The sequence below is a fragment of the Schistocerca cancellata genome, chromosome 3 (genome assembly GCF_023864275.1).
Source record: "Schistocerca cancellata isolate TAMUIC-IGC-003103 chromosome 3, iqSchCanc2.1, whole genome shotgun sequence".
Taxonomy (NCBI): domain Eukaryota; kingdom Metazoa; phylum Arthropoda; class Insecta; order Orthoptera; family Acrididae; genus Schistocerca; species Schistocerca cancellata.
In genome coordinates, this window is record NC_064628.1 from 930,061,277 (window position 1) to 930,075,820 (window position 14,544).

A 14,544-nucleotide genomic window follows, 5' to 3' on the forward strand; every position below is an offset into this window, starting at 1 on the left:
AAAGTGTATGTCCTGTAAAGGGGAAGGTAAGATGAAGTTCAGCAAAAAACTGCAAAAAATTAGTTGATGTTAAAATTAGTTTAATTCATTTTCAGTTCAACAGTGTTTGTTCCATTAAGTGTGTGATTTGTACATTTTCAGAGTTTATTTCACAAGTGAAAATTATATTACACGAAGAGCAGGAAAAATTTTTTGGGATTCATTTTTATATATTTATGACTGACCTCTACATTTACTAAACACATTTTTTGTGTTTCTATTTGACATTTATTTGTGTTTCTATTTATGTGATATCACGTACTATTAAAAGATTATTTGTTTCACAGAGGAACAATTTATTTCCTTTAAGTTCACAGAACATGATTTAGTAGTTAGCAAAGCTGACTAGATCTGGATGTCCCAGATTCGATTATCAGCCAGGTCGGAGGTTTTCTTCGTTTGGTCCCTGAGTTGTCCTAATCATTTCATGTCACCTTCATTGACACACAAGTCAGTGAGGTGGTGTCAAACAGAAAGACTTGCACCAGGCGGATGAACAATCCTGAAGTTTCTGATAATGGCATACAATCATTTCATATCATTTATTTTCTTTATTTTGAAATTAATTCCAAACACCTATATTCAACACTAGTCATTTATTAAGACTAATTCTGAAGCTCTGATGGTATGACAATCAAATTGTAGTGCATCTGAAAACTGTACATCTCCATAATCATGGAACATTATCACATTAATTGGCAACATAAACTAATATAATGAGTTGAACACTGATTATCAAGAATAGTAATGTACAAAATATACATACATACATGTGTAGCTCCAAATTAACTGACCAGTCATGGTTCCTGTTAGAAGCATGAATAAGTGCTCATAATGTGCCTTCCACAGGGGGCAGATAGTAAGCAGGGTAGCAAAATCACTAGGGCACTAGAATATTTGCAAATGCTAAGGTTCAAAATTTCTGCATATATCTTGATTTAGATTTTTTGTTGGTTTTCCTTAGTAACTGGCAACAAACATTGTATCAGTTTCTTCCACAATACGATAACTGATTCCCTCTTTCACTCTGTCCTAACTGAGCTAGTGCTCCACTGCTACAAATTTCAGTGTTGATGACAAATTAACCATCATCATCCTTTCCTTGTGTAGCCTAATGCCATTCATTGAAAATATTTCCTCTTACCACATAATTAACTCCTGTTTTTGTGTATTTGGTCAATGACAGTCTACAACTATAACAGCCTAATATGGTACTGAGGTGTAACATGCCATTTTATGGAACACAGCACTCTGCTAGGAAATAAGTATAAAGACATTATTTTTCACCCATTTTATCATCTTTGAACCCACAAAATGACTTTGTTCCCAGTATGTGTGTGTGTGTGTGTGTGTGTGTGTGTGTGTGTGTGTGTGTGTGTGTGTGTGTGTGTGTGGAGGGGTGGGATGTATGCTAGTATCTGAGTTGTCAGCTGTTTAACTTTGGTATTACTTTAGTACCGATCTATTCACCATCGCACTCCTATTCACCAGACAATATATTAATACTGTCATAATTTACCAGTCACTACATAAAATGAAGGACACTGTTTTCTCTTGGCTATGGGGAGGAACTGTGTTAAGATCCACAAAATTTTAATTGTAATTGGGCTCAAAATTAGACAAATGATCAACTGAAAATCAATTAATTATTGATTACATACATTTATTCATAGTTATTTCACATCCACTGTCCTCATTATACACAATTTATTCAGTCCATATACTCCACTTGACAAACTCCTTATAATTTAAATCCAAAACAACCTGCATGCCCCATATATGTTTAAAGTTCCAATATATTCTTGTTGTGTCCCTCTACCTTCCTTCATTTGTCCTGTTAGTCACCCAGTTGTTTAAGAACACTAGTTTATCTCACTGAACTTTTCAGCATTACTTTTTTCTATTTCAGTTTTGTTTACAACCCGGTGATAATTTTTTTTATCTCACACAAGTTAATCTGATGTTCAGTTTTTCTTAAAGTCAGTTTCACAGCCTCTCAAAACACTACTGCTGTCATCAAATAAAAGTCACCCCTACATCATACACTCCTGGAAATTGAAATAAGAACACCGTGAATTCATTGTCCCAGGAAGGGGAAACTTTATTGACACATTCCTGGGGTCAGATACATCACATGATCACACTGACAGAACCACAGGTACATAGACACAGGCAACAGAGCATGCACAATGTCGGCACTAGTACAGTGTATATCCACCTTTCGCAGCAATGCAGGCTGCTATTCTCCCATGGAGACGATCGTAGAGATGCTGGATGTAGTCCTGTGGAACGGCTTGCCATGCCATTTCCACCTGGCGCCTCAGTTGGACCAGCGTTCGTGCTGGACGTGCAGACCGCGTGAGACGACGCTTCATCCAGTCCCAAACATGCTCAATGGGGGACAGATCCGGAGATCTTGCTGGCCAGGGTAGTTGACATACACCTTCTAGAGCACGTTGGGTGGCACGGGATACATGCGGATGTGCATTGTCCTGTTGGAACAGCAAGTTCCCTTGCCGGTCTAGGAATGGTAGAACGATGGGTTCGATGACGGTTTGGATGTACCGTGCACTATTCAGTGTCCCCTCGACGATCACCAGTGGTGTACGGCCAGTGTAGGAGATCGCTCCCCGCACCATGATGCCGGGTGTTGGCCCTGTGTGCCTCGGTCGTATGCAGTCCTGATTGTGGCGCTCACCTGCACGGCGCCAAACACGCATACGACCATCATTGGCACCAAGGCAGAAGCGACTCTCATCGCTGAAGACGACACGTCTCCATTCGTCCCTCCATTCACGCCTGTCGCGACACCACTAGAGGCGGGCTGCACGATGTTGGGGCATGAGCGGAAGACGGCCTAACGGTGTGCAGGACCGTAGCCCAGCTTCATGGAGACGGTTGCGAATGGTCCTCGCTGATACCCCAGGAGCAACAGTGTCCCTAATTTGCTGGGAAGTGGCGGTGCGGTCCCCTACGGCACTGCGTAGGATCCTACAGTCTTGGCGTGCATCCGTGTGTCGCTGCGGTCCGGTCCCAGGTCGACGGGCACGTGCACCTTCCGCCGACCACTGGCGACAACATCGATGTACTGTGGAGACCTCATGCCCCATGTGTTGAGCAATTCGGCGGTACGTCCACCCGGACTCCCGCATGCCCACTATACGCCCTCGCTCAAAGTCCGTCAACTGCACATACGGTTCACGTCCACGCTGTTCGGTCATGCTACCAGTGTTAAAGACTGCGATGGAGCTCCATATGCCACGGCAAACTGGCTGACACTGACGGCGGCGGTGCACAAATGCTGCGCAGCTAGCGCCATTCGACGGCCAACACCGCGGTTCCTGGTGTGTCCGCTGAGCCGTGCGTGTGATCATTGCTTGTACAGCCCTCTCGCAGTGTCCGGAGCAAGTATGGTGGGTCTGACACACCGGAGTCAGTGTGTTCTTTTTTCCATTTCCAGGAGTGTATTTTAAAAATGCATTGATTTTGAAAAATACTAACTTGAATGCTTCACGGAGCTCATCTTCGCCCTCTGCACCCTTCATCTTTTTTGACATCATCTGCAGGAATTCATTAAACTCAATGGTTCCATTTCCATCCTGGTCCACTTCATTCACCATATCACGCAGTTCTGTCTCTGTGAAATAAAAATACTTTTTATGGTTTGCACACAAAAATTACAACATGACAATCAGAATCAAATTCATTAAATATCAGTTTCATTTATCAAAATGATTGAAAAAGAGAAGAAAATATCACTTCTCAATGTCAGAGAACTTTGGAATTGTAGTTGAAGTTAAGAACAGTTAATTTTAAATGCAATGCTGACAGGGAGTGTTGCAGGTCATTGAGGTCTCACACACACAAACTTAACATGATAAGAAGTATGGGACTTAAATCTAGCAATACCAAAAGAACCTTCTGAAAATGTTTGTTGATTATGTCTGAGCTATTACCAAAGGTAGTGCAATGGAAGACCTGAGGGGTGGCATGAAACAACATACTAGAAAATTAGAAAAGGCAAAAACAGAATTTAGAGTATTTTGAAATTACAAAAATAGCATAGTTAACACCAACTGTGAAATTGTGCAGAAGGTCCAGCAGATTACAGTCAAAACCAGCACTCATGGAAATAATATACTAAGAGTAACTTTAAAGAAGGGGAGCTCCAAGTATTTATAGGGAAACTTATTGAGAAATGAGAGTTTCAGATTTATTTCTCAAATGATGTCAAGACACATTAGTTGAAAATTATTTATGAGATTTATGCTGTCAGTATTATTACTGAAAATTAACTAAGTCACCCTCAGCAGTGTATTTGCTGTGATGGCTGCGTGTGATAAGCTAAGTCAGTGGGCAGGACTGTCTCCCGTATAGGTTTTCACATTTCAGTGGTGGTGCAGTAGCAGTTATACCATCTGAGCATGCCTCAGTGACAAAATAAAAGCTTCTCCACATCATATACCCCCTCCCTCCATCTTACAAACTCTCCAGAAGCTCTATCATGAGACTGTGAAACTAGCACTTCTGAGAGAATCGATACAGCAACCTTATGGTTGTGTCTGAACTTAATTCCTTTGGTCTATGTGACAGCAATGTGGGAGAGCCTCCCGCAAACTTTGATAAGGAAAAGGAGGAACTTGTCAAGATAAGTTCAATGTCTGAGTCAATGATAGGATAGAGAATTGGTAGTTCACTGCACGTGATGGATATTCAAATATATATCTGGCACACTAATTTAACTTGTACATAAAATCATTGGTATTTATTTTAAGTTTTCAATATCTTCATTTCAGTTTCGTTCACAAATGTAAATGGCATCTACCTGCTACAGAGAGTCCACACCTGAAATGAAATATGTCTTTAAAACAGATTTGTTTCATTTCACTCCAGCAATTCCTTACAGTTAACGTAGATTCCTTCACTCAACTACATTTCAGAATATACCATAATTTTAATGTAACATAAACAAAATTTGCAGTTCAATTAGCCCCTCTTGTAACCATAATATACCATAGATCTTTTGGTTTGAAGATAACACAGGCCACATCAGTCTACAATAAGGATAACAGAAGTGCCCCACAAAACCACCATCCAATATCCTTGACATGTGTCCAGTGGAGAATCTCAGAACATACACTATCTGATGAAAGGTATCCAGACACCAACATGTAATGTAGAATTGACCACTAAATATCACAAAAGTGGATCTGCCAGAAATAAAGGTGGAAGTATTGTGTTGTCAGAAAAGAAGAATTAACAGCAGGATGGGCCTGTCAGGAGAGCTCAGTGACTTTGATGTGGAATAGTCACTGAATGTCACTTGAGTACAGGCCATTCTGGGACATTTCAACCATTCTAAAGCTGTCCGAGTCAACTGTTTGTGATGTGATAGTGAAGTGGAAATGTGAAGTAGCAGCTACAGCTAAACCAAGACCAGACAGGTCTGACGTACTGATAGATAGGGAGAGTGATTGTAAGAAATCACATGAAAACAGCAGAAGGGAACACTTGTGAGTTCCAACAGTCCAGCTAGTACAATGACTCTGTGTAGAGAGTTAAGAAGAACAGGATACAATAGTTGAACAGTTCCTCATAAACCACACATTTCTGTAGTAAACCACACATTTCTGTAGTCAATGCTCAGCAACATTTGAGATAGTGTAAAGAGTGATGCCAATGGACAGTGGATGACTGGAAATGAGTAATCTGGACTGATGAATCACACAGTCTGATGGAAGGGTTTGGGTGTGGCAAAGCATGTTGATGATGTTGTTGTTGTTGTTGTTGTTGTTGTCTTCAGTCCTGAGACTGGTTTGATGCAGCTCTCTGTGCTACTCCTGTGCAAGCTTCTTCATCTCCCAGTACCTACTGCAGCCTACATCCTTCTGAATCTGCTTAGTGTATTCATCTCTTGGTCTCCCTCTACGATTTTTACCCTCCACGCTGCCCTCCAATACTAAATTCGTGATCCCTCGGTGTCTCAGAACATGTCCTACCAACCGATCACTTCTTCTAGTCAAATTGTGCCACAAGCTCCTCTTCTCCCCAATTCTATTCAATACCTCCTCATTAGTTATGTGATCTATCCATCTAATCTTCAGCATTCTTCTGTAGCACCACATTTCGAAAGTTTCTATTCTCTTCTTGTCTAAACTATTTATCGTCCACGTTTCACTTCCATACAAATACTTTCAGAAACGACTTCCTGACATTTAAATCTATACTCGATGTTAACAAATTTTTCTTCTTCAGAAACGCTTTCCTTGCCATTACCAGTCTACATTTTATATCCTCTCTATTTCGACCATCATCAGTTATTTTGCTCCCCAAATAGCAGAACTCCTTTACTATTTTTATGTGTCTCATTTCCTAATCTAATTCCCTCAGCATCACCTGACTTAATTCGACTACATTCCATTATCTTTGTTTTGCTTTTGTTGATGTTCATGTTATACCATCCTTTCAAGACACTGTCCATTCTGTTCAACTGCTTTTCCAAGTCCTTTGCTGTATCTGACAGAATTACAATGTAATCGGCGAACCTCAAAGTTTTTATTTCTTCTCCATGGATTTTAATACCTACTCCAAACTTTTCTTTTGTTTCCTTTATTGCTTGCTCAATATGCAGATTGAATAACATCACAGATAGGCTACAACCCTGTCTCACTCCCTTCCCAACCACTGCTTCCCTTTCGTACCCCTCAACCTTTGTAACTGCCATCTGCTTTCTGTACAAATTGTAAATAGCCTTTCACTCCCTGTATTTTACCCCTACCACCTTTAGAATTTGAAAGAGAGTATTCCAATCAACATTGTCAAAAGCTTTCTCTAAGTCTACAAATGCTAGAAATGTAGGTTTGCCTTTCCTTAATCTTTCTTCTAAGATAATTCGTAGGGTCAGTATTGCCTCACGTGCTCCAAAGCAAAGCATAGAGACCTTTATACCTGCCATCATGTGTAGTGTCAACAGTGAAGTATAGAGGAGGTGGTGTTACAGTATAAGGCAGATTTTCACGATTAGGGTCTGGTACCCTTATTGTGCTTAAGAAAATTCTAACTGTGGAAGGATATGAAGGTATTTTGCCTTTTTATGTATTGTGAACAGAGAAATGTGTACAGTGGAGGAACAGTGCAGAGACTGCAACTGCTGTGTTCTGATGCAGGCTGAGTTGGCATCCCTTCGCTCCCAGATTCAGGCAGTGTTGGCTTCAGTCACACAGTTTGAGGTTGTTGCCAATGGGCATCACTGTGGGGGTCCGGATGGGGGTTTGTCGGGGACGGCCAGCTCGTACCATGCATCCCCCGATCCGGCTACGACTGTGGCTGCCCAGGATACTGCCCACATTGAGGCTGATCCCTCACCTGTGGTAGAGTGGGAGGCCATCTGGAGGTGTGGCAGGGGGTGAAAGACATTCCGGAGGGCTGAACGGAAGGCCTCTCCAGTTTGTCTGACGAACCAGTTTCAGGCGTTGTCTCAGGCTGATACTGTTCTTCGGCCAGACATGGCTGCTTGTCCTGTTCCAGAGGTTGCCTCTCAGTCTGCAAGATCTGGGTGGTCGCAGAGGGTGGGCTTACTGGTAGTTGGGAGCTCCAACGTCAGGCGCATAATGGGGCCCCTTAGGGATATGGCAGCAAGAGAGGGTAAGAAAACCAATGTGCACTCCGTGTGCATACCGGGGGGAGTCATTCCAGATGTGGAAAGGGTCCTTCTGGATGCCATGAAGGGTACAGGGTGCACCCATCTGCAGGTGGTCGCTCATGACGGCACCAATGATGTGTGTCACTATGGATCGGTGGAAATCCTCTCTGGCTTCAGGCCGCTATCTGATTTGGTGAAGACTGCCAATCTTGCTAGCGGGATGAAAGCAGAGCTCACCATCTGCAGCATCGTCAACAGGACTGACTGTGGACCTTTGGTACAGAGCCGAGTGGAGGGTCTGAATCAGAGACTGACACGGTTCTGCGACCGTGTGGGCTGCAGATTCCTCGACTTGGACCATAGGGTGGTGGGGTTTCGGGTTCCGCTGAATAGGTCAGGAGTCCACTACACGCAGAAAGCAGCTACACGGGTAGCAGGGGTTGTGTGGTGTAGACTGGGTGGTTTTTTAGGTTAGATGGCCTCAGGCAAGTACAGAAAGGGCAACAACCTCAAAGAGTGCGGGGCAAAGTCAGGAAATGCGGGGACTAAGCAGCAATCGGTATTGTAATTGTAAACTGTCGAAGCTGCATTGGTAAAGTACCGGAACTGTAAGCGCAGATAGAAAGCACCAAAGCTGAAATTGTAATAGGTACAGAAAGCTGGCTGAAGCCAGAGATAAATTCTGCCAAAATTTTTACAAAGGCACAGGCGGTGTTTAGAAAGGATAGATTGCATGCGACCAGTGGTGGCGTGTTTGTCGCTGTTAGTAGTAGTTTATCCTGTAGTGAAGTAGAAGTGGATAGTTCCTGTGAATTATTATGGGTGGAGGTTACACTCAACAACCGAGCTAGGTTAATAATTGGCTCCTTTTACCGACCTCCCGACTCAGCAGCATTAGTGGCAGAACAACTGAGAAAAAATTTGGAATACATTTCACATAAATTTCCTCAGCATGTTATAGTCTTAGGTGGAGATTTCAATCTACCAGATATAGACTGGGACACTCAGATGTTTATGATGGGTGGTAGGGACAGAGCATCGAGTGACATTATACTGAGTGCACTATCCGAAAATTACCTCGAGCAATTAAACAGAGAACCGACTCGTGGAGATAACATCTTGGACCTACTGATAACAAACAGACCTGAACTTTTCGACTCTGTAAGTGCAGAACAGGGAATCAATGATCATAAGGCCGTTTCAGCATCTCTGAATATGGAAGTTAATAGGAATATAAAAAAAAGGGAGGAAGGTTTATCTGTTTAGCAAGAGCAATAGAAGGCAGATTTCAGACTACCTAACAGATCAAAACAAAAATTTCTGTTCCGACACTTACAATGTTGAGTGTTTATGGAAAAAGTTCAAGGCAATCGTAAAATGCGTTTTAGACAGGTATGTGCTGAGTAAAACTGTGAGGGATGGGAAAAACCCACCGTGGTTCAACAACAAAGTTAGGAAACTACTGCAAAAGCAAAGAGAGCTTCACTGCAAGTTTAAACACAGCCAGAACCTCTCAGACAAACAGAAGCTAAACGATGTCAAAGTTAGCATAAGGAGGGCTATGCGTGAAGCGTTCAGTGAATTCGAAAGTATGTACCGACTTGACAGAAAATCCTAGGAAGTTCTGGTCTTACGTTAAATCAGTAAGTGGCTCGAAACAGCATATCCAGACACTCCGGGATGATTATGGCATTGAAACAGAGGATGACACGCATAAAGCTGAAATACTAAACACCTTTTTCCAAAGCTGTTTCACAGAGGAAGACAGCACTGCAGTTCCTTTTCTAAATCCTCACACAACGAAAAAATGGCTGACATCGAAATAAGTGTCCAAGGAGTAGAAAAGAAACTGGAATCACTCAACAGAGGAAATTCCACTGGACCTGACGGGATACCAATTCCATTCTACACAGAGTATGCGAAAGAACTTGCCCTCCTTCTAACAGCCGTGTACCGCAAGTCTCTAGAGGAGTGAAAGGTTCCAAATGATTGGAAAAGAGCACAGGTAGTCCCAGTCTTCAAGAAGGGTCGTCGAGCAGATGCGCAAAACTATAGACCTATATCTCTGACATAGATCTGTTGTAGAATTTTGGAACATGTTTTTTGCTCGAGTATCATGTCATTTTTGGAAACCCAGAATCTACTCTGTAGGAATCAACATGGATTCCGGAAACAGCGATCGTGTGAGACCCAACTCGTTTTATTGGTTCATGAGACCCAGAAAATATTAGATACAGGCTCCCAGGTAGATGCTATTTTCCTTGACTTCCGGAAGGCATTCGATACAGTTCCGCACTGTCACCTGATAAACAAAGTAAGAGCCTACGGAATATCAGACCAGCTGTATGGCTGGATTGAAGAATTTTTAGCAAACAGAATACAGCATGTTGTTATCAATGGAGAGACGTCTACAGGTGATAAAGTAACCTCTGGCATGCCACAGGGGAGTGTTATGGGACCATTACTTTTCACAATATATATAAATGACCTAGTAGATAGTGTCGGAAGTTCCATGCAGCTTTTCGCGGATGATGTTGTAGTATACAGAGAAGTTGCAGCATTAGAAAATTGCAGCGAAATGCAGGAAGATCTGCAGCGGATAGGCACTTGGTGCAGGGAGTGGCAACTGACCCTTAACATAGACAAATGTAATGTATTGCGAATACATAGAAAGAAGGATTCTTTATTGTATGATTACATAATAGCAGAACAAACACTAGTAGCAGTTACTTCTGTAAAATATCTGGGATTATGCGTGCAGAACGATTTGAAGTGGGATGATCATATAAAATTAATTGTTGATAAGGTGGGTACCAGGTTGAGATTCATTGGGAGAGTCCTTAGAAAATGTAGTCCATCAACAAAGGAGGTGGCTTACAAAACACTCGTTTGACCTATACTTGAGTATTGCTCATCAGTGTGGGATCCGTACCAGATCAGGTTGACGGAGGAGATAGAGAAGATCCAAAGAAGAGCGGCGCATTTCGTCACAGGGTTATTTGGTAACCGTGACAGTGTTACGGAGATGTTTAGCAAACTCAAGTGGCAGACTCTGCAAGAGAGGCGCTCTGCATCGCAGTGTAGCTTGCTCACCAGGTTTCAAGAGGGTGTGTTTCTGGATGAGGTATTGAATATATTGATTCTCCCTACTTATACCTCCCGAGGAGATCACGAATGTAAAATTAGAGAGATTCAAGCGCGCACAGAGGCTTTCAGACAGTCGTTCTTCCCACGAACCATACGCGACTGGAACAGAAAAGGGAGGTAATGACAGTGGCATGTAAAGTGCCCTCCGCCACACACTGTTGGGTGGCTTGCGGAGTATAAATGTAGATGTAGATGTAGACAATGACTATTTGTATAAGCATGTCAATGCACTCTGTCATAAAGCAGCAGCTACAAAGCATTTGTATCTACCCAAATACAGTAGCTGTGCATGTTAAAGTGCCTGCTTCCAGGATAGTGGGACGCATTGGACCCTGTTCAAATCTGCCTCATGGATTAACAATAAGGGTCAGTGTGGAGCCCAGTGTGGATGTGATTTCTCTGCATTTTCCCACATCCCACTGAGTATTGGTTGCTAGGAAACTGATGACATTAGATGTTTGATCTTCTTAAACCCACAATAAGCAGCACCAGCAACAATAGCAGTGAGGCATTGTTTTGTTCCTGAAATAGACTGACCCACCCGGAGTCCTGACATAAACCCAATGGAACACCTTTTGGATGAGTTACAATGTTGATGCCACTCCAGACTCCAGTGTCTGATGTCACCTGCCACTGCTTCACAGAGATTCAGAAACCTCAATGGAAGTGTCTCCACCAGAAATCACCCGTGATAAGGGTGAATGGAGGATACACCCCATATTAATGTCCACTAATAGGTGTCTGGATATTTTTTATAAGATAGTCTATACTGAGTTAAAACTTAATGAAGTATCTCAAACAGAACAGTCTCCGTAGCAACCAGCATGGATCTCAAAACATGTAATTCAAAAGTCACTTTTTGCATGTGAAGAAGTTATGTATAGTGAAGTTCTAACTTGGACAAAAATCCAGTAAAGTTTTAAATCACTTTGTAGCACAGCTTTTAAAGCAGTCATGTTGTTTGTGTTCCATTCAAATGGATAAATTGGAAGCTCTTACTATAAAAATTTTATTGAAAGACTCCTCATATGAAGCAGCTGTTAGTGGCACTAAAGTTAGTGCCCAGCCATCTGTGGCTGACATAGGAACTGAAATTAAGGGTAGTGAACCAGAAGCAGAAATGCCGAACTCAATTTTCAAATGTTTTACAAAGATGGATCTGGGATTACTGCCCTAGTTTAATTACTGCATCACTCCTAATATGAGTGATGTAGATATTAGCATCAGTGGCACTGAGAAACACTTGAAACTGCTAAAATTAAACATGGCACCAACACATGATGGAATCCCTACATATTCTACATAGAATTTGAGGATGAGTTAACCCATCTCTTGACCATAATATACCATAGATCCTTCTTCAAACAAAAAACTGTGCCAACCATATCACAGATCTTTCTTCAAATAAAAAACTGTTCCCAGAAGTTTGAAGAAAGAACATGTCAAACCCGCGTAAAAAAGATGTAGCAGAAGTGATTCACAAAACTACTGTCCAATATCATTAACATCCACCTGTTCTAGAATCTCAGAACATGTTCTCCCTTAAACCTCAAGTGGTGTGTCATTTTTCATAACAAGAGTGGGCATATACGCATGTATAGAATAGCTTTCTTTATGTTACAAAGGTAAATCGTGTATGATAAAAACAACAGTTTAATCTTACTTTATTTAAACAATGAGAAAATAAACTTACATAATATGAGCTACACAACTGTTTTATTAAACAATAATGAAATAAATTTTCACTATAACACACTGCTGCCAAGGACATGTGTTGACAGACACAGATCCAGTAATGACCCATTCTAAGCATTAAGCAATGCAGTTGCACCAGATCCCAGCCAGAACCTTATTCGATCACGAATTATCTCATAGACAAATGCCTCAATCTGGAATTATGTTGCTAGTTCGGGGCCATTTTTTTATATTGATCGTAAATTTTTTCTTGCCGCGCTCACTTTAGATTTTATATTGCTGCTGCTCAATTGGACGTATGACAACACAATTTATCGTTGTGTTACCTGAAGCAATAATGAAGGAATAGGTATAGGTTTCCAGTTGTGGATCAACAATGGAATCACGCAAAATCATTCACATAGTTTAGATGTAGATGTATATCTCATGTAAAATCAGCTGCTTTGAACAAGACATCTTTATTTTGGTGCAGAAGTTGTTCATATGTTGCCAGTAGACATCAAGCAGGAGCTTGGAAATCCACAGATAATCAAAAATGCAGTAAAAGTACATTATTATCTATTATGTGACAAGGCCACAGACAAAGTAACATCCATGAAATTGCTGGGCATACATTTTGATGAAAACTTAAATTTTAATGACCATGCAATATAACTCGAACAGAAACTCAATTCTGTCTATTTTGTCCTTAGAGTTATCACAAACATTTGTGCCTCAGAAGGTGCTAGGGCTGCATAATTTGGTTATTTTAAGTCTCTTGCAACATACGGAAAATACTTTGGGCTTCCACCACTTGCCATCCAAAACAATTTTTTTGTTACAGAAGATGGCTATTGGAATAACAACACACTGTCCTCCACAGACACATTGCAACCCCATGCACAGAAAGCCTAATATATTGAGCCCTACCTTGAAGTATGTCAGGCAAATGCTGACTTTCAAAGTCACAGCACCCATAAAAGCACACTGCTCCATACACAACGAACAAAAAGAACTAACACATAAAGGCATGTGAGCCACGTCGCTGTTGGGAGTTTAGTGCTCTATGATGGAGAGGCCACCACCTTAGCCCATTTTACCTGCACCCTTAACCACCTCTCCTTCGAGAGCCAGGCCTACAAATAAACCAGAGGCAGTTGTACGGGAACCAGGATGGACCCATCATATGTCAATCTTTTTGTCAGCCACTTGGAAGAAGCATTCCTCAAGAGCCAGAAAACTGTCCCCATGACTGGGCACATATTTTGCAACATGATTTATTTGTAAAGTGAGGTACTTAAGGGTAAAGATAAAATGGGATAAGGGGGAGGCCTCTCAGTCATAGAGCACTAAACTTCCAACAGAGAAAGAGCTCACATGCCTTTGTGTGTTCATTCTTTTTGTTCATTGTACATGAACCACGGTGAAGGAGAGCTTTCTGCAAGTGCTTAACTCCAAGCCAAATTCACATGTTCCTTTTCCAGATCTAAAGATGCCTTACTTGACATTGACCTCCACCTCACTGAAGTCCAAATACAGACCACAGTTCGTATAAAAGTAACAAGTAATCTACAATACCTACACTTTGACTGATGCCATTCCTTCAACATCAATGACTCTGTCCAGCATCCTTGACACTCCCATCCTTGCTTCACCATCAAATCTTTCAACATCTACACCAGTAACCACTCTCAGGCTTTCCTCCTCTACAACTACCTTACAGATCTTATCCACAAACAAATTTCCCAGACAATCCCTCCTCTTAGCCTCTGACTGATATAGTTCCCCTTCAAAAAAAAGTTTGAAAGCATGCACCCCCCCCCCCCCCCTCTCCCTTACACTCCGTACCACCAAGATTCCAAATGCCTCATTCTCTTACTCCACCAAAGCTATAAGTAAGCTATAAGTTTCCAATGTCAAGCCATGAAACGAAATCTTCTCTCTCTGATATCCTCCCCACACAAGTCACTGTTGTTTTTTATCACTCTCCTCATCTCTGTAACATCCTTGTCAGAACATACGACAATTCTACATCAGTATCC

General features: G+C 41.7%; 1 protein-coding gene across 3 annotated transcripts in view; it reads right to left on the reverse strand.

Moving 5' to 3' along the window:
• The window catches only part of LOC126176005 (neo-calmodulin-like), a 106,894-nt gene that overhangs the window by 22,317 nt on the left and 70,033 nt on the right, over window positions 1-14,544 (reverse strand). For all 3 annotated transcript variants that reach the window (XM_049923125.1, XM_049923123.1, XM_049923124.1), the window contains one exon: window positions 3,541-3,676. In XM_049923125.1, coding sequence (XP_049779082.1) covers window positions 3,541-3,676 — 136 coding nt within the window. The remainder of the gene's footprint in view (window positions 1-3,540; window positions 3,677-14,544) is intronic.